Here is a 23,458-nt window from a genome sequence, read left to right as displayed (position 1 = left end):
TGTTTCTTTGATATGTTCTGTGACCTGTGTTTACTAAGTTGCATTGACCCGGAAAATCAAGGCACGATATAATCACAGTAAAAAACTTTATCACTTATGTAGAGAGACCCAGAAGAAGATATTGTCTATATGGTTTCAGGCTTTATAATTTCAAATTGTATACATAAATAAAACCTACTCTTAGCTACATTATGCCATTAACTACAAGATACTATAGTTATGGCACTTACAACCTTTGGCTTTAATTTTACTGGTGACTGAACTGGAGGCTCAACTTTTTTCACTTGTTGAGATGGAGAGAGCATTCTAGGCTGGGTATAAGGCTGAGGAAAAAGTCTGACTTCCAAAGATGGCTTGATAGGACTAGATGGTGGGCTTCGCTGAGTAGAAAGTTTGTTGTCTACTGACATGAGAGTAGATGATAATGAAGGCACTAGAGGTTTTGAAAATGAAGGCACTGTTTTTCTTTCTGCAAAGGAGAACACATATTACAAACAAATGTAGATCAGAAATATTAACGAGTCTTCAAAATATGATTTTTTTCAAGCAAATAAAAAAAGAGAGTTAGCATTGTTGCCATATAGTTAAATGAGACAAAAATTAAGAAAGAAAAGAAGCAGCTAAATTTATATATGTTATTTGTCTTTTGTCAAGTGAAAGGGCTACTTCCCATCTTATTATACTGGATTAGAAGCAAGCCAATACATTTTGTAATGCAAATAACATTGTCCAAAAATACTATGTGAAAATAGCACAGGAAATTAATATACAGTATTTGCCAAACCTCATCTGAGCTTTGTGTCTGAACACTTCAGGATATTCTGTTGAGCAGATTAGAGTTCTAACATCTGTATTAAGCTCTTCTTACCTGGATTCTTTATAGATTCTATGATGACTTTATAATTGGACTTATTAGCACTTAGGCCAGCTGTTACATCTTCAATTCTCCACAAATCTTTTTGTATTTGAGCTTTCTCCTATTAATCAGTAAAAACCAGATGGGGCAGGGTGGGGAGGGAGGGGCAGAGGCAGAGGATCAATACTGGTTATGTATGTACAAAACAAAGAATTAACACTATTTAATATTTTAAGAGATGATCCTTAAGTGCTGTGAGGGGGCACTGAGGCCAGGTTGTTGCATGGGGAGCTTCTTCTTCTGCCAATAGAGACTAGCTCTAGATGCTGCTTTGGTGCTGCTTCCCCAGTGCAGACTATGTAAAGCAACAGACCTGTGCTGCTCTGATGCAGCAAGGCATGTGAAAGGATAGAAAGAGAACAATGTTGATTCTGAAAGTTCTCTTAATAACACTGGATCCCTGCCCTATGATCCTTGAGAAGGATAAAATACCATCTATTGTTCAATTTGTGTGTAACATATGATCTCTTAACTTTCAGTTATTTCTTCAGTCCAAATACCAAAAGCAGTGTACATGTAAAGGGCAAATATTATAGCTCTATGTATCAAATTTAAATGAAAACAGAAACACACAAAGATACCTTTACACCAATTTCACCCAGTAGCAATAATTATGTTGATGGTAGATTACCTTGACTTCATACATGGTTAATTGTTATTGAAATGTACATTATAAACTTTTAAAAATTGTGTTAAAGAAATAATACATTCAGGATATATTTTTATGGTATATACTCAGTAGAGTTTTGGATGCTAGACTACAATTAAGGAGGCAGTAACTTCCTTAGATCAAAACAGATTTGTATAAGCCATAACTGTCATACAAAGTGCCCTCTATGTGTGTAGCAAAGATTTCCATGTGCTTGCAGAGAAAGTGTGTCACCACTTCTCCTTACCTGTATCATACGCAATTCTGTAACATCTAGAATTTTGCAAGGAATGTATGACACCTTTCCAGAAAAAGAACATAAAGTGGGACACCTCACATGAAACAACCCCCCTTTTCCATGCTTCACGCTGCCCTTTGTGGAGAACTTTACCTTGTCATTTGGTCCAAAGTACATGTTTTCCTTAGTAAGTATGTATTTTTAAGCTCCTAAGGGGGGGGGGGGGAGACACTTGGGAGCAGGGCAAGAGGGAGAAATTAAGAAGGCAAAGCTGGTGTGTGTATGTGATAAGTAACCTCTTGTTCTCAGCACTTCTTTGTTCCCATCTACTCCTGAAAGCATTTTCTTTTCAAGGGGAAAAATGTTATTGGGCTACATATATTTGTTTATAATGCGAAGTTGATTCTGAAAGGTGAAAAGATGAGAGAACCCAAGTATTGTCTAGAGGTTAGGAAAATGACGGATAGTGTCTAAGTTAAAAAAAAAAATAACATTGTATGTGCAGGCTTAAAAAATGTTTAAGAGATTTCTACCCTGCTTTTCAGGACAACAAGATTCCCAAAGCATGCTACAACACATGCAGTACAGCTGTCCCTTGTTTTCACAGATTTGGAGTCTGCATGCCCTGGCCGTTCGCTGGCGGCAAACAGATGGGGGCAAAATGCGGCGCATGCTGCCATTCAAGCCAATAGGGCTTAAATAGTGGTGATTTTCCGTTTTTGCAGGAGATCTGGAAGGGATCCCCCGCAAAAACAGAGGGGCGACTATATATTCCCCACTGTCAGAACAAGCTAGGTAGCAGCAGTAGATGGTAAAACCTGAATTAAAGTACAGTATAGCAAAATCAACAAAATGGAATAAATATATAACTAAATAATAGAGGAATAAATCCCACTAAAGGTCACCATAGAGGGAGCCCTACACTCCCCGAAGGGCAAACATCCCTCAAATATGGCTAAAGCACAGAGAAGGCCCAGGGCATTTACTGCTGTATTCCTTATCAGGGTTTCAAATGCAGACTGCAAGGCTCAGACAACATCATATGGATCTGTATAATCTTTGTATAATCTTCTGCTGTTTCACTGTGGTGAAATCTGCAAGTGTGGTTCTCCATGAACAGGAAACTTTGCACTGATCAAGAATTAGACCTCATACCAGACCAAGATATACCAAACACTAAACAAGTGTTTGGGCAAATTGTACAATTGAGTCTCAGTTTCAGAACGAGCCTCACCTGAGATAAAAATAATCTATTCATCTGTTCCTGTAAGGCTCGCTTCAGCTGGTTTACATCTTTTTCCAATTTCAGATATTCATTCCAGGCATTTTCCATTTCCTGTTGGCAAAGAGAAAATAATCAGTTTTACACTGTCACAGGCAGTGAAAACAGTAAAACACTAAAAGTTGTGTTAGTAAAAGTGTAGATCACAACAAAAAGCACTATAGAGGCCAAACAGACGGCCCGGAAAAGCTGGCTTCCGGGCAGATTGAGAGTGTGGCATTTTGATTCATTTGAAAGGACTCATAACTTTTCAAAATCTTGGTTAAACATTGAGAAAATATAACATTAGACAGGATAACTAACATTTTCTCTAAAATGTAATATTATTTTTAGCTTTTTCTTCGCTTTATATTTCATTTTATGTAGCTAGAGTATATTTAATTAAAATAAATATCAGCATGGCTGCAATTCAAGCAAGGATTGGTTCTGTATAGCCTTAATCTACTTCAGTGGGCCTGATGTGGAAATTGTACTGGACTGCTTGAGTGCTAAGCCCTTTGTTCAGGGATTAACTTTTGTCTGATCCATTTCTAGGAACACCAATTACTTACTGTAGATACTTTGGAAATTTCAGCCCGGATATGTATGAGATCCTCTTGCAAAAGTTTCTGCTGGTATGAAATTTTTTCTGTGTGTTGTGGTTGGTCTTTGTATTGTTCCATCTGCTTGTGCAATACTTCTAAGACAGATTCCAGCTGATCCTAAAGAAAAGATTTTTTAAACAACGTATTTAATAAAATTTAAAATAAATGTGAGTACATGTTTATAATAACAAGTTAGTGCTGGAAATGCATTTTTATGTTTTATCCACTTTCTTCTAAATCTTTATTCATTTTGATATTTGGTATCTGTCCAATATTTTTTTTCCATTTTTGAGAAGGAAATACCTACTGTCCCAATTTATTGTTGGAACACAGACCTAGCAGGATGACACATATCATGATTATATTAGTATGCAAAGGGATCTTGTAGCACCTCTGAGACTAGCTGAGAGAAAGATGTTGGTAGCACACACATAACCTGCTCATCCATAGGTACAAACATCTGTTCCTAGGCACTTCACTTCATGCATTTGATGAAACAGACTTAGGGGCTGTACTCATGGGCTAAAAGGCCTGTGTTTCCCATGGCCTAGAATTGTCCTGTTTAGATGATGCAGACCAACAGCCCTGAGCTGGGGATGAGCAAATCAGACACCATTCTGGCAGATCCAGCTCAAACAGCCCTTATGCCAGTCTAAAAAAGAGTGACCCAGGCTGCGGGGAAGCAGCCTTTTGCCACTTCCCCGCAGCCTGGAAAGTGGCAGATCGGGGCCTCAGAGGCTGCCTCTGTGGCAGCTGAGGCCCCGATCCGGCGGGGAAAGGCCCCAAACGGGCGGTCTGAAAAACGCCTCTGTCACAATAGCTGGCAGGAACAGAACGAAAAACTAGAAAGCACGTATTCACTGTAGAAGAGTTAAAGGAAACAAAGTCCCATGTGCTGTTGATGTTTCACAAACTTTATTATTTTAAATTACTTCCTTCTAATATTCAGGGTACCCACTTTGTTGAGAGTGCAGACTGCAACTCCAGAAATCTCTGATAATAGCCCCTGAAGAAAGCCAATTTGTGGCAAGGTCGAAATGCATTGGGCTTTTAAAGATAATAAAGTTTGTGGATAGCCCATGAGACTTTGTTTCCTTTCTGCAACAACTGGCTGACCAAGCAGCCACGCACCCTCTTACCTGCTGCCACTACCATTCTACTCGCAGGCCCAGTCATGTTCTGTGATGTCGGAAGGGGTAGCCTGGCCATGTGGATGCCCCCATTTCTGCTTTTTTGGGCCACAGAGGGGGCCTGTAAAATTGAAGGGCAGAAGCGGTGCACCAGACCAGGTATGTGCTGTGGGCAGAAACAGGCTGGATCCACAGGCAGGATATAACAGATTTGGCCCATTGTATCCTACCCATGTGTTCAGCGCCTCAGTCTACAAAAGCTTGTGTTACCAACCTCTTTCTTTCGGTTAATCTCAAAGGTGTTGCAAGATTCTTTTGCATACAGATTCAGACAAACACAGTTATGTTCTTGAATTGTACCTTGGGTTACATCATACATTGATTCTTGCAAAATGCTTTCTATATAGGATTGCCCAGAAGAATATTCAGAAGATACAATTGATCCAGAATGTATTTTGAATAAAACTACATCAGCTAATAATTTGTTTCCATGTACAATTCAAGTATTGGTGTTGATCTATATTGTGGTTGGCCTTCCTTATCCACGGATTTTTTTATCCATGGATTCAAGCATCCACAGCTTAGCAATATTTTAAAAAAGTATACATTTCAACTAGCAAACCTTGATTTTGCCATTTTATATAAGGGACACCATTTTGCTATGCCATTGTATTCAATGGGACTTGAGCATCCATGGATTTTGTTATTCACCGGAGGTCCTAGAACCAAACCTCAGCAGATAACAAGGGCCCACTGTATCCTGAACGGTTTAAGACCTGGATATTTGAAGGATTGTCTTTCCTGCATGAATACACTTATTGAGAACATTTTTGGAGATGTTCCTATATCTTCCAGAGATAACCTCAGATACAAACATTGGTGCATTACAGACCGCCGAAAAGCGGCGGCCTGTAACCGCCCCTTTCCCCGGGGTATCAGGGCCTCAGCGGCCAGGCTGCGGGGAAGCGGCAAAAGGCTGGAAAGGGGAGGCGGCGGGGAGGAGGAGAAAGGAGCCGCTTGGTCCCTTTCTCCTTTGCATCGCTGGGCGCAACCGTGTGAAGGCTGCGCCCAGCAGCGCAAACCAGGAAGGAGCTCCGAAACGGAGCTCCTTCCTGCTCCACGCAAAGGGCGCACTAAGCGCCCTGGCACGGAGCGACGACGTCACATCCGTGCCACCCTGTATAGAGGCGGCACGGTCGTGACATCGTCATGGTGGCCCCCATGTAGATGGGGCGCCGCCATTTTGTACGGACTCAGTCCGTACTAGGGTTAGGGGGGTGCGGAAGCACTGCACCTTCCTAACCCTAGTACGGACTGACTCCGTACTAAAAGGCCCGTTTGTAATGGGCTTTAGCTAAGGAGTTTATCAGACAGGAGGAAATCGGTAGATTCAAAAGGCATTATCCAGGGACAGTCATGCGATCGCGGTTAGGATTCTCACACACACCATGATCTAACAGACTTATCCCAGGAAGAATGCGCCAGCAACAAATCATTCACAGAGAAATCCCGTGAATGATTTGTTGTTGGAGCATTCCTTGTTCTTCACGGGTTAAGTCCTGTTAGATCGCAACGTTGTGTGCAACTATCCCTGGATAATATCCCCTGTGTGATAAAATCCTAAGACTCCTAGGATCCTGCAAGAATGTGGATCATGAGCACCAAGATATAGAGAGGATGATAGGAAATACAGTCAAAATGGTTGAGACTCCAGGATGATTTAGATCCTAAGTCAAATGCAATAATATTGATAGTTCTCAGAAATTCTGATCCTAAACCTCTAATTTCATAACCTGCCTCCTCATTTGTCATAAAACCAGTGTATTTAGCATTTCCACAAAATTTTCAATTTTTTTTTCTAACACCAAATACACCAAAAAATACCAGCTAACATTCCAAGAGCCTGGTCATCAACAGCTGAGCTCAGGTCTTAGGACGTTCGGGCTGTTTAAAAAGTTAAAGGAAGGATAGGAAGAATGCACTAAGCAAACTTAATAAAACATTATTCTTTTTCTTTTCACCTTATTTTTAATTTCAAATCCAGCCTATTGATGTTACCATTCAAAATGCGACTTTTGTTCCCTTTTGCTCTGATAAATTATTGGTGATGTTATAAACATTTCATTGTTGATTTAGTCATTGCTGTTCTCATTTGAATAGATATGTGTCAGAATGAAGAATTCTATAAAACTGGGGACATTTTTATTCATTCTTACTCCATTTCAAAGTGCTCTTCAGCACATTGTAAACTAGATTGGGAAGAACACCACTATGGCATTTGTCATATACATATATACTAAATTATTTATCTTACCACCTCCGTTCCCACCATGAGCACAACAACAGGACATACTTTTAAAATAAGCAATTTCAAATGATTTCCATCCTTTAGTTTTATCACCTATTACATATATAAGGCAATGGGGAAAATTGCAGTATTTACTTTATTTTCCTTTAGAGCTCTTATTTTGTCTTCTAGATCTTGCAGAATCCTGTCTTGTTCACAGAAAACACTTAGTTTCACCTACAAAAATATACATATATAGAAAGTTAGAACAATTAAAGGGCTAGGTTATGCTTGGATCAGGAATGTAACTGCATTCTTTGTAAAGTGATATTCCATACTTACATCAACATCACTTTCTCCAATCTTGATGGGTTTTGTATTGCGTTCCTTTATTGTATCTCGCCCTGTCACCTAAAAAAAAAAGGTGGGATTTAAAAATTTAGACGTCTTAAGAGGACAGAAACAAATGAAACCCAATAAATGAAACTCTGTCTTGGAAACCTTTTATTTATTTCTCCTAAATGTTTGGAATAATTTGCCACTATCATTACAAACACATTCTCTATAAATTCCTATATTTTGAAACATGACCATCTTAAGTTACTTCTAGAGATCTATCTCAACAGTATGTATTATAAACAAATGATGCAATCCAGCATGTGCTGCTGCCACTCTCCATATATTTAATAGATATTATATAGGAGTCTAAGAAAACCCTTTTTATACAAACATAGACAAGAACAGAACAAGTTGAATTCTATCTTTTCATCAAAGGGTACTACGGTATATTAATACTAATAAACCTTTGGAATATTTATGTCTAAAATTGAAAATCAGTGGTCCATTTTATGTGCTTATTTTTTTTTTTTTTTAAAAAAGATCATTCTAAAAACATCTTCATATTTCCAAAGACCACCAGTTCTTTGCTGCTGATTACTGTTTATACTACAGCCATACACATCGACACATGGACACACACGCACACAACCAATCCACATCCACACACATACATACACCCAAACCTGCACACACAGTATACACGTACATTTACATTAGAAATGTATTATTAAACTAAAGAATAATTCAGCTTTTTAACAACCAGAATGCATATTTTTTCCTAAAGAAAGAAACACTGGATAAACATTTTATCAGATCTCAATTAAAATTTGCTAAGAACCTCTGAACACTACATGAAATCACTGTGAGGGAAAGCCATGAAGGACTATGCAAAAGATTTTTTAAATGTTATTCCATTTCGGAGGTAGCAGGCAAAACACCAGACTATAATGTAGAACCTAAGACATGATGAGGGGTATGGGAAATCACCAGTCCAAATTCTCCCTCATCCATGAACTAAACTGTAGCCATAAGCAACTGCTATTTCTCATTTGGGAATACACTGCAGATATGTGGATATAATAATGGCAACCTGCCATATTGGATTTTTGCAGGTTCATGAGATAATGGATGTGAAGCGCTTTGAACATTCAGAAAGCGCCATATATATGCTAGGATTAGTACTAATTAGTTTTATTTACCATTAATTTGTCCCAGCTCCATCTTCAAGTTCCCATCATTGTAAACTGATAAAATGGAAGCCAGATAATCAAATACAGGACGGCTTGTTGCCTTTTGGCAATACCTAGGTTTAGATGGGGTTTTCCCCCACTATAGTAAAACACTTTTAAAAAAAATTGATCCCTGGAATATTATGTGACTTTAACAAAATTTTAAGATAAACATGTAATTGAGACATACTATACATCGCACAAACAGGCTATAATTGGGGAAACCACAAATATGCAAGCAAGGGAACCTTTCTGAAATCTAAAGGGTATACAGCAACGTGAAGAAAAATATATGCAAATATATTATATAACATGTACATGTAAAATTAACTGATTGTAAAAGCAGCAAAATCAAAATGTAATCAGCATGCTTTCATAACTTCATAAATATAGAAATGGAATCACCATCACTAGTTTCCAACACATGAGAAAATGAAACCAAGCACTATCAGGCCAGCCAATAATTTTGCACAAAGCCTCCAAAAACACTTGCAGAAAGCTGTGGAGCTATACACACGAGACACCTGTGGATGCTTAGCTATTTAAACACTGACTGCCATTTGAGAAAGCAATGGAATGGCTACATTTCCCGTTACAGGCGCTCTTACATTTATACTGGACAGTAACCCTTGTGCTGAGCTCTTTAGCACTTTGTAAACCATGTTGATCAGAGGTCCATTATTTTTTATCTGTTTCAAACAAAAATTTTAATAGATATCTGGTTATAGAAGAAAAGTTGACAGCAAAAGCCAATGAACAAATCAGAAAAAAATATATCTAATTTTTGGAATACAGTCATTTTCCTTGCTGAATGCTGCCTATTTTTGTTTGTCTATTTTAAAGAACATGAAATAAGGGCATCATGCTCTTCTGATAATCACATTAGAAATCATGACCACAGGTTTTTGTGGGGGGGGGGGGTTGTTTTGGTAATTGCTACCTTTTAAAATTCAAAAGATATAGCCATGTCAGTCTGGAAAATGAATATGCAAAGGGATCTTGGCACACCTTTGAGATTAAATGAAAGAAAGAAGCTATTAGCATGAGCTTTTGTAACTTGAGTCTACTTCCTCAGATGCAGATGCAAATGCAGATGAGGAAGTAGATCCACGTCTATGAAAGCTCAGGCTACCAGCTTCTTTGTTTCAGTCAGCCCCAAGGTAGTACAAGATCCATTTGCTACTTTTATACAGGGATTCTCTCTCCCCCCCCCCCCCGTGTTTGTGAATATATATATAATTCTGTTGAAAGCATAGTTCATTTTCGTAAGCTGCTTTTTGTACATGAACTTGTCTAGTCATATATGCTTGGATATGAAATGCCATTCACCATGTTGGTTTGTTCTGGCTGTTAAATTTCTGGTGAACTGCATACTGAGCCATTCTGCTCCAGTCAGTGAACAAAAAGGAAACACAGGCATATTGTCATCTATCTCTTCAAAGAAGATATTTATAAGCAAACATTATTAGGGCATAAGAACTGGGAGGGTATGGCTGCACAGGGTCTCTGGCAATTATAAATAAAGAAAAATATTGAGGATGCTTGATTCCTCCCACACTGGCAAGGGTAGAAGATGCAGGTTAGACCTCCTACTCATCAAGCTATTCTTTGGAAAAATACTTTGATCCCAACTTCATCAACTAGCGAATCTGAGTGATGTCTTTAGGACTTTGTTACTGCTATTATCCCACAAAAGATAGCTCTTATGCAAGTTTACATATAGACCTCCAAGGCTATTTCTTATTTATGTATTAATTGTTTGTTTTGTATTATTGTTATAAAACAAACAAAACAATTATAAAAAAGAAGAAGATGCAATTTAGTACAGAAAGAATAAACAGTCATCATCAGCTTGGATCCCCTCTTCAGTATGAATTACAAAATGAGGATGTGGGACTCTCAAGACTTTAGAGGTTAATTCTCTTCTTCAAACAAACTTTTCAATGGCCTTTTGCACATGAAAAGATTCCTGGAAGGAGAATTAATCTTGAAAAGTCTATATAGAGAGGTACATTCTCCACACTTACGTCCTCCTATCCCAAGGTCCCTTCAGCAATACAGGACATGTCTTCCAAATCCGAAGGGTCTCTTTTTCGTGAGCACAAGCTTGCCCCCACTGGGGTCTATTCACAGATTAATTACTTTTATATTTTTTTCACTGCCATTCCTCATTCTCATTCTAAGCACTTCAATATCATTCTAATAGCAGAATATACTATAAGCATGACTCAGTTGGAGAGATCCCACAATAGCCTGAATATGCTTTAGTTTGGGAACTGACTATATTCGGCGAAGCATATAATCTGAACCATTCTTCAAAACATCACCAACAAAAGGAATGGCAACTGAGGTGCTATAAATTCAACACCCACAGAATTACTAATACTGCAGCTGTTTCTAAAGGCAATATTCTTCCAAAAATGCTATGCATTATCCACAAACAAATTATGAAGCTGAACATTAGGTTTACTACAGTACTAGAATAATGTGTATTACACGCAGTGCTGTTTAAACAACCAAAAGGCATATTCTAGAAACATTTTTAATCGTTTGATAGTAAGGGTTTATCTATATTAACAGTATTTTTACTCTAAGGTCTAAATTCAAAGTTACACTGGTGCTGTACTGCTAATACCACTGAATCGCTCCCACTTCTGCAGGCTTCAAAAACAATTGAAAATAATGTATCCCAGCACTCTGGTACAGGGCTTTTGGGGGGAAGATGGGGAGATTATGGTAAGAAAATAATATTCTCCCTTTCTAATTTAACTGACAGGAATATTTTCATCACTGGATGTTAGCTACTGAATCCTACACCACCCCTATATCTATCCCCAAAGAACTCACTAGCACTTGAGTAGAACATCTATGACTTTCCAAATGCTCTTGGTCTATAATATGTATCGTCCCTGGTCCCTGGCCCTGGTGGCTGAGAAGACAGAAGTTCCTAGCCCAACAATATCTGGAAGGCTTCAGATTCCTAATCCCTGATGTACACAGAACTGCACTGTACAAGGAATAGCCTCATGAGTGAGATCACCCAATCTATGACTCAGAAGAAGTTTGACCTTTCACAAGTTTTTACAAACTGTAATTCTTTAGACATGGTTTTTCTGTGTATAGCTGCTTTCACTTGGAAAGCACTAGGATGTTAATATGGTATCTGGGGCTGCATCTGCACTGCAAGAATTATCCAAGTTGACATCATTTTAACTGCCATGGCTCAGTGCTATGGAATTCTGGAGTTTTGTGAGACATTTTTCCTTTCTCTGTTAGAGAGTCCTAGTGTCACAACAAACCACAAATCCCAGGATTCCATAGCACGGAGCCCTGGCATTTAAAGTGGTGTCAACCTGGATTATTTCTGCAGTGAGGATGCAGTCTGGGACTATGTGGGGGGAGGTTTCAGGTGGGGATTGAGCACCAGATACTGGACAGTTCACTAAAATAAATGGAAACTGTTAAGTTATTATATTTTAGTCTTACCTGGCAAACAGATTCCAGAAAAAGTGTAGGAACTTCTGTTTGGGCCCATCATATTAACGCTATAAAGTGCAAAGTTTCTATTCACTCCCATACTATTTAAATCTGTACAAAACTTTCAGGGATTTGGACTAAGGGTCTATCTGTATTCTGAAAACACTGAGCTTTGTTTCTCCTTTTCATCTAATTCATAAGTGACAATGAGAGGTCCCCAACTAACTGGTCTTAGAGGGACCGAAAGGACAGGCCCAACGCCATCGGGCCTGAAGAGGAAGAGCCCTCCCCTCCCTTCTTCCAACTGTCATCTTCTGGTCTTAGAGGGAGTGAAAGGACAGGTCCAATGCCATCGGGCTCGGCGTCAATTAAGAAAAAGAGCCCTCCCTCCAGTCCATCTGCCTTGGTCCAGGCCTCAGAGGGATAGAAGAATGCTGGATCTGATCTCCCCCCCCCCCCACCATTCCCTTCTCCTTTTGTGTCGTGTCTTTTTAGACTGTAAGCCTGAGGGCGGGGAACTGTCTATTATCCCCTGTGTTGTAAGCCGCCCAGATTCCCAGTGATTGGGCGGCATATAAATAAATCCTATTATTATTGTTGTTGTTGCTCTGTTATCACTTGTGTTTTGGCTCTGATGTTTGTAATTGAAGAGCAAATTTTGCACAAGAATCCTAAAGTGGGCAGAAATAAAATTAAAATAGCGTACCATTCCAGATTTTTTTTAAGTATAAATTTTAGGGGCAAAAATGATTGCATGGCTGTAAAAATTTATAATTTCTTTTGTAATATCAAAAATATTTAATTATTTTTCAAATGTGAGGAAGCTGGGGTAGATTTCTTTTTTAGTTTTTGTGTGTGTGCATGTTTTACAGATAAAAGGCAGAAAGTAAGCAAAAATCCCCCCCTTATCCGGCTTACAAAGCTCTGGGTCAGCTCTGGTTAATACTTGAGGGAGAAGGATGTGCTGTAGGCTAGTTTTTAGAGCAAGGGACTGGCAATAACACTTCTAAGGCCTCAAATGCACATGCAAAATAAATGCTTACATGATGCATACCCCCAAAGTGTCTGGAAGCCACTCTGAGGCCATGCTAAGAGGGGAAAAGCTGGACCTTTAAGGAGCAGAAATAATCCACTCCTGCCGATAGCTGGCCTGGGAATCTGGCGGCAGCCCACTTCGGAAGCAGGTCGTGCAGTCTCTGCTGTCCTTGCCCAATTACAACTGGAGGCCATTCTTTCTGGACCATGTGTTTTGGTCCTAAGTGCCCTCTCAAACTCATGGGGTCACCATAAGTCAACAGGGGACTTAAAGGAATACACACAGACACACACACAGTGGGAGCTCAAAATTTGGAGAAGAATAATTCAAAGGAGGATTCTGCCACATCCTGAACAGATGTCTAAAACCAAATAATAGGTGACTGGTAGCTAACAAAATGATTCAATCCAGACAATATGGAGATATTAAGGCTACATTATTTAACTGATTATAGAGCCTGCTATCAGTAGGACTGCACTGACCTTAAAATATTGGATTCACAGTGGGGGAGTGCTACAAGATTGTGCCTGCAAATTGACATCTAAATGATATTCACTGCCAGTAACACTTTTATTAAGTTCAGACATTGGGCCAGTTTCAACTAACTCTCAAAAAAGATTATCTTTTTGTAGTGATTCATGTCATGAAAACTCCACACTGGTTTACTGCAAAGCATTCTAAAAAGCATCCAGATCTTTGAAATGGTTCAAAATAATCCCAGCCTAATATGTACTAAATATATATCAGGTTTAAAAAAAAAAAAAAACTTAAGAGATTTCCACTTTATTTTTTAGTACAGTTCAAAATGTAATTTTTGAATTTAAATTTAAATTAATTTAATTCAATTTGACCCCTAAACCAAATTTCTGGGAGCATCAGGCACTAGTAAAGTATCGGGGGGGGGGGGGGGGATGTGCCAACTTTGTGCTTTCCCTTTTCAGTATACTGCAGGTTTCAGTGATGCTAGTTTTAAAATATTGCTGTTTATATATTATCCATGTGGTTGTCATTGGCGGGATACAGACCTCCCAAAAAGGGCGGTATCCCGCCGCCCTGGTTTGCTGCACGAGGGAGCTGCAGCGGACAAACCACGCGGCTCTCTCGTGCAGCAAAAAGAACCCCCCCAAAAGCGGGTTCTTTCTGCGGCGCGGTTGTAATGCCGCAAAGTGCCAATGGCGCACTTGCAGCGTCACAAGGGCGCTGAGACGTGCAGACACTAGCCATCCGTCACGTCAAAATGGCGGCGCCCGTATGTACAAGGCACCGCCATTTTGACGCCTTCATCACGTGCGAGAGGCGTATGAAAATGCCGCCCCTTGCACATCACAACGGCGCCCCATAGGGTTGTGACATTGCTAGGGTTGTCACTTTTAAGCTATCTGGAGGCTGGTCTCAGAAGGATAGATACAAATATTCTAAATAAACACATAAAGAATAAATAACTTATTATTATGAGAAATGTTTTAGAGGTGATCACAAATGTGTTGTGGTAGACAATTGTTTTCTTAGAAAGCAATTACAATTTGTAAATTAAATTACAATGTGAAGAATTTAGAAAATTCTAAGTAGAATTCCACTAGTGCATAGCTGGTTTACAGTTTCTGCTTTCTTGATCTGCAATACTTTCTGATTTGCAGTACCTCCTACCTTCTGAAAGTTGAAACATCTGGAAAAGTGTACAGTGTAGCATACTGAGTATGAGTACAGCTAAATCAAGAAACTGGCCAAAACAGAGATCATGCTCTACTCTATCCCAAGCATGAATGGAATCCTTTCCAATTAATGCAAGAAGTTTTTTAGATCTAGCCAGAAGAAACAGGTTGAGTTTTAATTTCTCCTGTATATTTTTTACACTTTATATTTTAAATTTATCCTAGTTACAGCGAAAAATATCTGAATTTCTATTCATCAAAAAATCCAGTACTATAACATAACAGAAACTATATAAACAAAAGAAAAAAAAAAGGCAAATTACTAGAGTGTTTTACCTTCAGATCCAAATATTCAAGGTCTTTCTTGAGCTGAATGTAGGTATCATCAGCCTGCAAATGAAAGTAAACAACAATAATAAAATACAATGTATCACATTATTGGACCTGATTACTATCTGATAATTACATCTGGAAATTTCAGCAAAAACATATAAAAGATAAACTAGCCAACTAGGAAAAACAGAATGTTATAAATATTACGACACTAAAATTTATGGGTGAATGAGAAATGTTCGAAGTGCAGCAATCGGGCAGTCTACCACATTCATTTATCATCCTAACAAGAAGACAACAGATTATTTTGTTTTCCACAGAACTATAAAAAGTTATCTGTACATTTAAAATTATTTTAAATAACAATGGCACTTTTAGGAGGTAGTTATGATGCTATCTATATTAAATTTCTCAAGATTAAAACTTCCCTGATAAAGAAGTACTTCTCTTCATAGTTTATGTTTTTGCATATCTCAATCATTTTCAGTGAATTTTATTCATGACTTAAAATATGCCTTCCTTCAAGAATGCTTCATTACAGGAAAGAAGGAATAGGTTTGACTCATCTATTTTGAATTAAAATGTTTAATATCTATTTCTCTGAACTATCTCTTCTAGTTAGTGATCTTGTCAATGAACAATCAGTAAACAGTGCTGGTTTGAAAAAAAGATGGACAAATAGTATTCATTTTTCCCCGCCATGCATGTGTAATTCATAACAAGGTATAACTATTGTAGAAATATCACACTCCCATAAACTGAAGTTTAGGAAATGAGCAAATTCTACACCCATTGATTCATGCTCTTACTCTTTTTTACTCTTCTATCTACGTTCTATCACACTTTTCATTTTACCTCCTTTTATTATGTTTGTGCTTGTTCTGTTGATATAACTTAAAAATATATTCAATAAAGTTAATTTTAAAAACTGCTACAAATATTTTTTTTTAATTTGATAACACAGCCAAATAATTTGTGAATTTATTTGATCTAAATCCAGCTGTTACTTTCAAGCAGTATAGGCCAATTAAATCTGTGAAACCCTGGTAAATACTTAAGCAGGTGCTATTGATTCAATGGGTCTATTCTCTAGCTGGGATGATCAATTGGATTTAAACCACTGTGAATAAGATTTTTTTATTTATTGTGTTGAGCGAGAGTTATTCCAATATGATGGCTCAAGAACTTTGCATTCTGATATATTTAACCTTATATCATGAATAATTACATAATTTGTGTCTTATCTTACATGCATATTATTGTAAGATTTTTTTAACTGAGGGAATCTGAAGGTAATCAGTAGAAATAATTAACAAAATATTCTGAATGTTTAAATGTTGCTATTAATTTCTCCAGCTATCATGAAACTATTTTCAAGTATCACTAGCACTTCCTGATGTATGAGATGACTGTAAAACACTGCAATTTCATTACAAACTATGTTTTCTGTCTAATTGTGATTTATGAAAATGGCATTATTGTTACCCTTCTGCCTTTGACTAATACAAATCTATCACAAAAAGGAAAAAAAAAACAAGATTATGATGACATAATGCATGTATGAAGAAATGAAACAGTGTCCGTCATTTTTAATATATCTGAGTTTGAAAGAGAAAAAACAAGCAAGATGTGGTAAAGCAAGCCACTTCCATCATGAATGATAGGAAGAACTTACTTTTTTTCAGCCAAAATGAATAAATCTGCAAACTAGTAAGCTTGGTTTTTGAAGATTTTTTTAAAAAGCAACATTCACAAAAATAACAAAGCAAAATAATATTCATAAAGCAGTTATTCGTATGCCATAGCGTCATGTAGTTTAAGAATGCTCATAATCTCCAGCACATGTCAGAGCAAGGCAAAACCATGTATGATCCAAGGACTTGAACATACAGAATAATGGACAAGAAAGCACAGACTCAAGCATGGCACCAGAGAAGCACTTGCAGAGTCACAGAATGTCATATACAGCACAGATGACCCAATCAGCAGCTGACCTGATAAGTGGAATTAGTTGGCAAGTGCTGCAGTAATTGGGCGATTGTGTAATTTCGTATACTAGCCAACTTAGCCTGATGTCTCCTTAATCGAATGAGAAGCAATGTTAGCTCTTCAGGCTGTAGGTATTTGGACACATTGTAAAGAGGAAATTAGCAGTTTTCAGGGAGAGTCACTGTAGCTATAATTCTTCACCTAAGGTGTCCAGAAAATGTTTATTTGGCAAGATTAGCAACTATTCCATATTCTTCTCTTTGGCTGGAAATGTATTTTAATGTTAGAACACAAAAAAAAAGCAAAGCAAGGCCAATTCTTCTCCTGACCATAGTAAACAGTTCTGCTTAAAATGACTTCAGTGGCAGTTGAAAACAGGCCACATTTAATGCCAGGAAGTTCAAGTTACTTAATTCCATTAACAAGACATGAAAAATCAATGAAGACCATTTTGGATTCAGACATCCTTAGAAGTTCTAGTAGAATCAGCTGGTATAGAGGAAGAGAAGGAAACTTTAAATGCTCATACTTACCGATTTGCCATGCAAACTTGGAGCACTTACAGTATGGGTCATATATCCCATTGCTGGCATGGAGCGTCTATCTATGTGTGCTGAGTTCTGTATAAGTTGAAAAGCAGCATTAAGAGAAATATTTTGTTCTTTTTAAACACTTCAGACTTGGAATTCCAAGCCTCTGTCCTAATTTAAATCAAACTTCTTGCTAAACTTATAACCAATGGGAGATACTAATTGGCCAGTGTTAACAATAACACCAGAGATGGATTGGGGCCATGACAACCACATGACATGGCCACAATCCCCCTTGAAACTGCCCAAAAAGGGAGAGGCAGTTTCCTGGGGGCATGCAGTGCCTAAATGACATGCCCCCAAGCCACTAGGAAGGCGGCTTTATCAGGCTGTCTGTTTTGGCCCTAAATTAATTTATAATCTGTAAATTTACAATGAACTTCCTTCTCACCCCTTTTCTATAAGCGAGAAGGTTTGCTGCATTTCATTTACATCACCTTGTCAGAGGCTAATAAAATCAGCCCACAGACAATATGCCATATAACCAGTTTAAAGAGATGTTGTTAAACCTGTAGTTGCCTGGCCATTGAGGAAGAGCTGAATTGGTCTTGGTAATACCAGTATCAATCAACAATAAAAAAATATATTGACAGATAAGATTCTGACAGATTAAACAACCTACAGCTAAACTCTCAGAAACTCTGTTATGTGGTGTAATATTAACTAACTGATTAGTAGAGCAGAAAAATATATTAAAAGGGTTACCTTTCTAGTCGGGTTTCGAATCTTTCTTGGTGATCCAGCAAAAGGAATGTCTAGCATCTGTCTTTCATCAGATGGTTTAACAGTAACCCTTTCTGCAGGAGTATGTGGTCGCCGGGGTGGAAAGATTTTAGGTGGTCCTGGTGGAGGGATATCAGAAGGAGATGGGGGTACAGAAACTGAACGTGGAACATCTAATGAACTTCTTCCCTTACCACGGTCAGTGAAGTCCGGAGAACCAATATAAATAGGTGCTGTTGGGCTGCCATGTTTAAACTGCTGTCTTTGTTGCCACTCATACAGCTGCCATACAGTACCATCTTTATTTGCTCTTCTCTCATCATGGGACATCTTCAAGTGGCTAACCCGGTCTTGAGCATATTTGTAGTCACTTGGCAAATTACGGATTGTGGGAGGTGAACTTCCTGGAGGCTGCCTGGTATTCTTTGGCAATGTATGATAATTTTCAGGAAAAGATACTGAATGACTGGGTGCTTGTCGAATAAGAGTCTGATCAGATGCAAGACTGTGTGAGAAAATTGTTTCATTAGAGATGAAGTAAGTAAAACATTACTGTTAAAGTCAAAGGCCACTAAATTAATTTTAGAAGCAACAAGTAATTGTTGCATTTTACTAGCCATAACAATCAGTATTTTTTTAAGGCTGACCTATGATGATGTGTACAATTAAGCTATTTTTACCCTTTGGCAAACAATTCTGCAGTTAATCAAAGCATCAGGGAAACATACAAAATGAAAATTCCACACCATGGGAAGCACTACCTATGTTAAGTCATTATATTCCTTTTTAAAAAATTCCCATCTGTTTCAGGTTAGAAAAACTACTGCACTTTTATTCATACTCTTTTTTGAAATATGCTGGCCAATAGGTGGTAGAATACCACACTCAACAATGTGATTTCATTATTGGGGGGACAATTACCTTAATAAATAAAATTGAAAAAAGTAGTAAACATACACAAGAGCCAGCAAAGTGCAGTGGTCTGAGTGTTGGGCTCAGCCACAGGAACCTGCCAAGTAACCTTGGATACATCATACTCTCTGAGCCTTAGGGGAAAGAGTGGCAAACTGCTTCTGATTAAATCTTGCCAAGAAAACCATAGGAGAGGGTCTCCGTAAGTTGGACAACAAAACATACATGTGAAGTTCACACAGCCCGAAAAACACACAAAACCCTCTATAAAACATACATGCATTGTCATGCACAAAAGTTTGCGTAGAATAGTCCTGTCCTGAGGAGGTTACTTATGAAAGGTTACAGGCATACCTCAGTTTAACATAGCCTCTGACACCCAGCCCCATTTCCCCTCCTTGTTCTCTCTGTACATGGAAGATTTTTAGCAACCTCTGCACTAAGGAGACAGGGAAGGAAAAACAAATACTTGTGGTACCAGGCTGCACCAGCATGTCTTCAGTAATGCAATAAATAAAGCTTGAGCTGGGAAAGAGCAGGATTATATTCTATTATGATCTGTATTATATGATGAGTACCCAGCTTGTTGGGGGCAATTAGCTTACAGTTGTAAACCGCTTAGGCACTGTTAGTTTAGTATGAAGTGGTATATAAATGAAGCTGTTTGTACTGCTACTTTCACTACTACTACTACTACTACTATTACTGTGTGCTCTTGCCTACATCAGACAAGGTAAACAACAGCTGTCTGTAACATGTTAAAGAAGCACAGACCAAAGTCTGACCACCAAAACAGAAATCATAAGAAAGTGGAGCCTAGTGAAAGAAAAAAAAATTGTAAGGCTTATGTGATGTTATTGTTTCATTACAGATGTGTATATTGTTAGTTTTGGATAATAAGTTTATTGAAAGATGTTGAACTGCTCTATTTACTGTGGTGTACCAAACTATCCCTATTCTTACCACACGATTTCTACCTCTGGTACTAAATTTTCTGTTAAAGAAGAAATGCTTAGGAATGCATCTACTTCATTAACTGAGATATACCTGTATCTTCAACGAAAACAAGGAGAATCACTTAAGGTAATACTGTACCTGAAGTGAAACCATATCACCACCTGGCTCTATGGCATGGCACAATGAGTAATTTTTGTTCAACAGAAAAGCAGCTTAAAGCCTGACCAAGTAATTTAATAGGAAGTCATCATGTCACATAAGTAGTCTCATCTTTTGCACAATTAAGGAACTATTGATTTAATGTGTCAAGTGACTCTCCTGGGCTTTCGGCCAAATTAACATTTAAAAAAACACATTATTTTTGCCTGGAAGAAAACAAGAAAAGATTTATAGCACGTGGGCTGCAACCAACACTAAAACTAGGGTTGGGCAACATGAACAATTACCCAAAGTAAGCTACACAGACAAGACCTATAAAATGGGAATAATATTATTCAAATGGTAGGCTCACCAAAAACAATTTCTCTGGCACTGATGTTGCAATCTACCCAAGGTGTAAAAACTGTTACTTATGGCTCAAAGCCAAAATATAAGATATTGGGGCACCACCTGATATCCTTTTTCAGTAAGTTCCCAAAGTGTGAGTGGCAATGCAGACACGTTCCTTTCTTGTTTCTTTCAGGCCTAAAGTCTGGGTATATACTTCAGACATTCTCTTTTCCAGCCCAGTTTTCTAACCTGTATAACAAGGCCTCCACATTAAATTATGTACAGACTGAAAGCGGTATCCAGATGTCATGTGACATCATTCCTGTCTGCTGTGACAATGGGGGCCATGAAAATTCATATGGAGAGAGGTGTTGGCCCCTGTCCCCTATGCAGTTGTCCATCCATGCTTTAGAACAGTGGCCCCCAAACTGTGCCCTTTAAAGTATTTTGGACTTCAGCTCCGAGAAGCCTCAGCCATGTTGGTCAACAGTCTGAAGTCCAAAATCCCTTAAAGAGCACAGTTTGGAGACCACTGCTTTAGAACCTAATTTGTGATAGCACTGTAGGAACTGCCAAGCAAGGCATTGCAATATAACAGTATTTTTCTTTTGCTCAAAATTTTGTGATTCCAATCCATTTGACTATTGGTTAAATTAAAAAGAAAATGTACGATAATACAAAAACCAAATATACTTCATATACTGTATGCAAGAATTTATGGTACTCTGCGGGCCTTATTTTATTATGTTTTCAAATGTTTTAATTTTAAAACAGTTAATAATAATAATAATAATAATAATAATAATAATAGGATTTATTTATATGCCGCCCAATCACTGGGAATCCGGGCGGCTTACAACAGAGGGGATAACAGACGGTTCCCTGCCCTCAGGCTTACAATCTAAAAAGACACGGCACAAAAGGAGAAGGGAATGGTGTGTGGGGGGGAGATCAGGTCCTGCATTCTTCTCTCCTTCTGAGGCCTGTTATGTTTTAACATAGTTTTATTTAATTTTTAAATAGTTTTTATCATCACTGTTTATTAACCTGTAGTTTTAATCTACATTGTGAGCTGCTTTGAGTCACAGTATTGTATTGCTGAAAGGCACAATATTAATATATATATGTGTGTGTGTGTGTGTGTGTGTGTGTATAGACTCATTGCTGCTTTGTGTCAGTGCCACGGCAACTGAACGCTGTGGTCCTGATCCGGAATCTAGAGAGCACAAAAAGGAGCCGGAAAAAACATCTCCTTTTTGTGTCCTCTAAAGGGTGTCATAGTCATGGCGGCGTTGCTTTCTGACACCCTTTTGGCGCTGCATCTTCTAGATGCAGCGCCAGGGCCGCACCATGATGTCGCATGCCGTCTAGAAAGGTGAGCGGCATCATGATGTAATGGGGGCAGAGTCATGGCATCCAGCGTGTGGATGCTGCACCGTGGCTCTGCCTACAGGACAGCAGAAAGTGCCGGTCTACATAGTCCCTAATTCTCAAAAGTTTCAAAATATATGGGCTGTTGTGAATCCAAGCCAAAATTTTTATCTCAAACATCTGTCACGCCATTTGTAATGGCTCAAAGTACTAATCAATTCTCACTGTATTTGTGGACACAATCATTCCTAGGCATCCTCTCCCATGGTTTACTAGGGAGTTGACAGAGATGAAATGAATGGAATAGAGACTAGAGTGTTAATCGTGGGAAACTCAGAGTAAGTCTGACTAAAATAGGTTTCAGTGAAATAGGTGAGCAAAAACATTTTGGTCCAGAATGCTCCCAAAAGCCCTCTATGAGGGGGTGGGGGTGGAGGGCATTTCTACCACATCCAGGGGCCAAATAATTTTTTTACAAAATATATATTTTAAAAATTACCCCTTAATGCCTTATTGGATGTGGGGGAGGGGCATTTCCACCATGTTTTGGGCCCACCCTGGGCCAATTTAGGCCCAAGAGAGGCCTTTCTTGAAAGAGGAAATGAACAGGAAGTTCATTTCTACTCAGTTGTTTTTTTAAAGGCCTGTCTTGGGCTTAAAATGGACCAGGAAGCCCTCTAAACATGGCGGAAATACCCCATGTCCCCTAGAGGCCATTTGGAAGCAAAAATTCATTCATTTTTTTCTGGGAGCGAGTGCTCCTTCTTAGTCCACCCATAAGTCTTTCTAGAGCTTATGGTCAACTCCCATCTCCACAGGCTCCTGGATGAAACTGACTATCTAGATCCATTTGAATTTGGCTTCAGGTTAACAACCTGGCTGCAGTTCTTCGGGCCAAGTGAATTTTCTGAACACGTTTCAAAGGCAGCCCCACATAGAGTTCAATACAGTAATCCAAATGGGATGTAACCAAGGCATGTACCACCGTTGCCATATTTGACTTCTCCAGTTCAACATATACATGAAATTGCTGGGAGAAGTTATCCAAAGCCCAGGAATTTGGTGTCATCAATATGCTCATGACACTCTCTGTATTCTCTCTTTTCTACCTAATTTGAAGGAAACTGTTTTGGTACTAAACCACCGGCTCTGGTCAGAATGGACTGGAAGAAGGTGACAGGGATTCAGCCTATGCCGGATGGCATTACCCTTCCTCTAAAATCTCAGGCTCACAGTTTGGGTATACTGTTGGACCCAACCCTAAGCCTTGATGCC

At 38.5% G+C, this 23,458-nt stretch overlaps 1 protein-coding gene across 9 annotated transcripts in view; it reads right to left on the bottom strand.

Moving 5' to 3' along the window:
* Nucleotides 1-23,458, bottom strand: part of PLEKHA7 (pleckstrin homology domain containing A7) — a 227,503-nt gene that overhangs the window by 30,126 nt on the left and 173,919 nt on the right. For 4 of the 9 annotated variants that reach the window (XM_089521073.1, XM_089521075.1, XM_089521077.1 and 1 more), the window contains 10 exons: nt 18,437-18,959; nt 17,675-17,761; nt 17,147-17,266; nt 15,156-15,209; nt 7,429-7,497; nt 7,243-7,323; nt 3,637-3,786; nt 3,038-3,139; nt 869-977; nt 231-469 (listed from right to left, as the gene is read on the bottom strand). In XM_089521073.1, the coding sequence (XP_089377199.1) occupies nt 231-469; nt 869-977; nt 3,038-3,139; nt 3,637-3,786; nt 7,243-7,323; nt 7,429-7,497; nt 15,156-15,209; nt 17,147-17,266; nt 17,675-17,761; nt 18,437-18,959 (1,534 nt within the window). The remainder of the gene's footprint in view (nt 1-230; nt 470-868; nt 978-3,037; nt 3,140-3,636; nt 3,787-7,242; nt 7,324-7,428; nt 7,498-15,155; nt 15,210-17,146; nt 17,267-17,674; nt 17,762-18,436; nt 18,960-23,458) is intronic. The other 5 variants (XM_089521080.1, XM_089521081.1, XM_089521082.1 and 2 more) reach the window with 3 other exon arrangements.

The sequence above is a fragment of the Sceloporus occidentalis genome, unplaced genomic scaffold (assembly GCF_023333645.1).
Source record: "Sceloporus occidentalis isolate IW3139 unplaced genomic scaffold, rSceOcc1.0.p SCAF_4, whole genome shotgun sequence".
Classification (NCBI taxonomy): Eukaryota; Metazoa; Chordata; class Lepidosauria; order Squamata; family Phrynosomatidae; genus Sceloporus; species Sceloporus occidentalis.
Note: the sequence above shows the minus strand (reverse complement) of the source record. Positions and strands in the feature narration are given on the sequence as shown.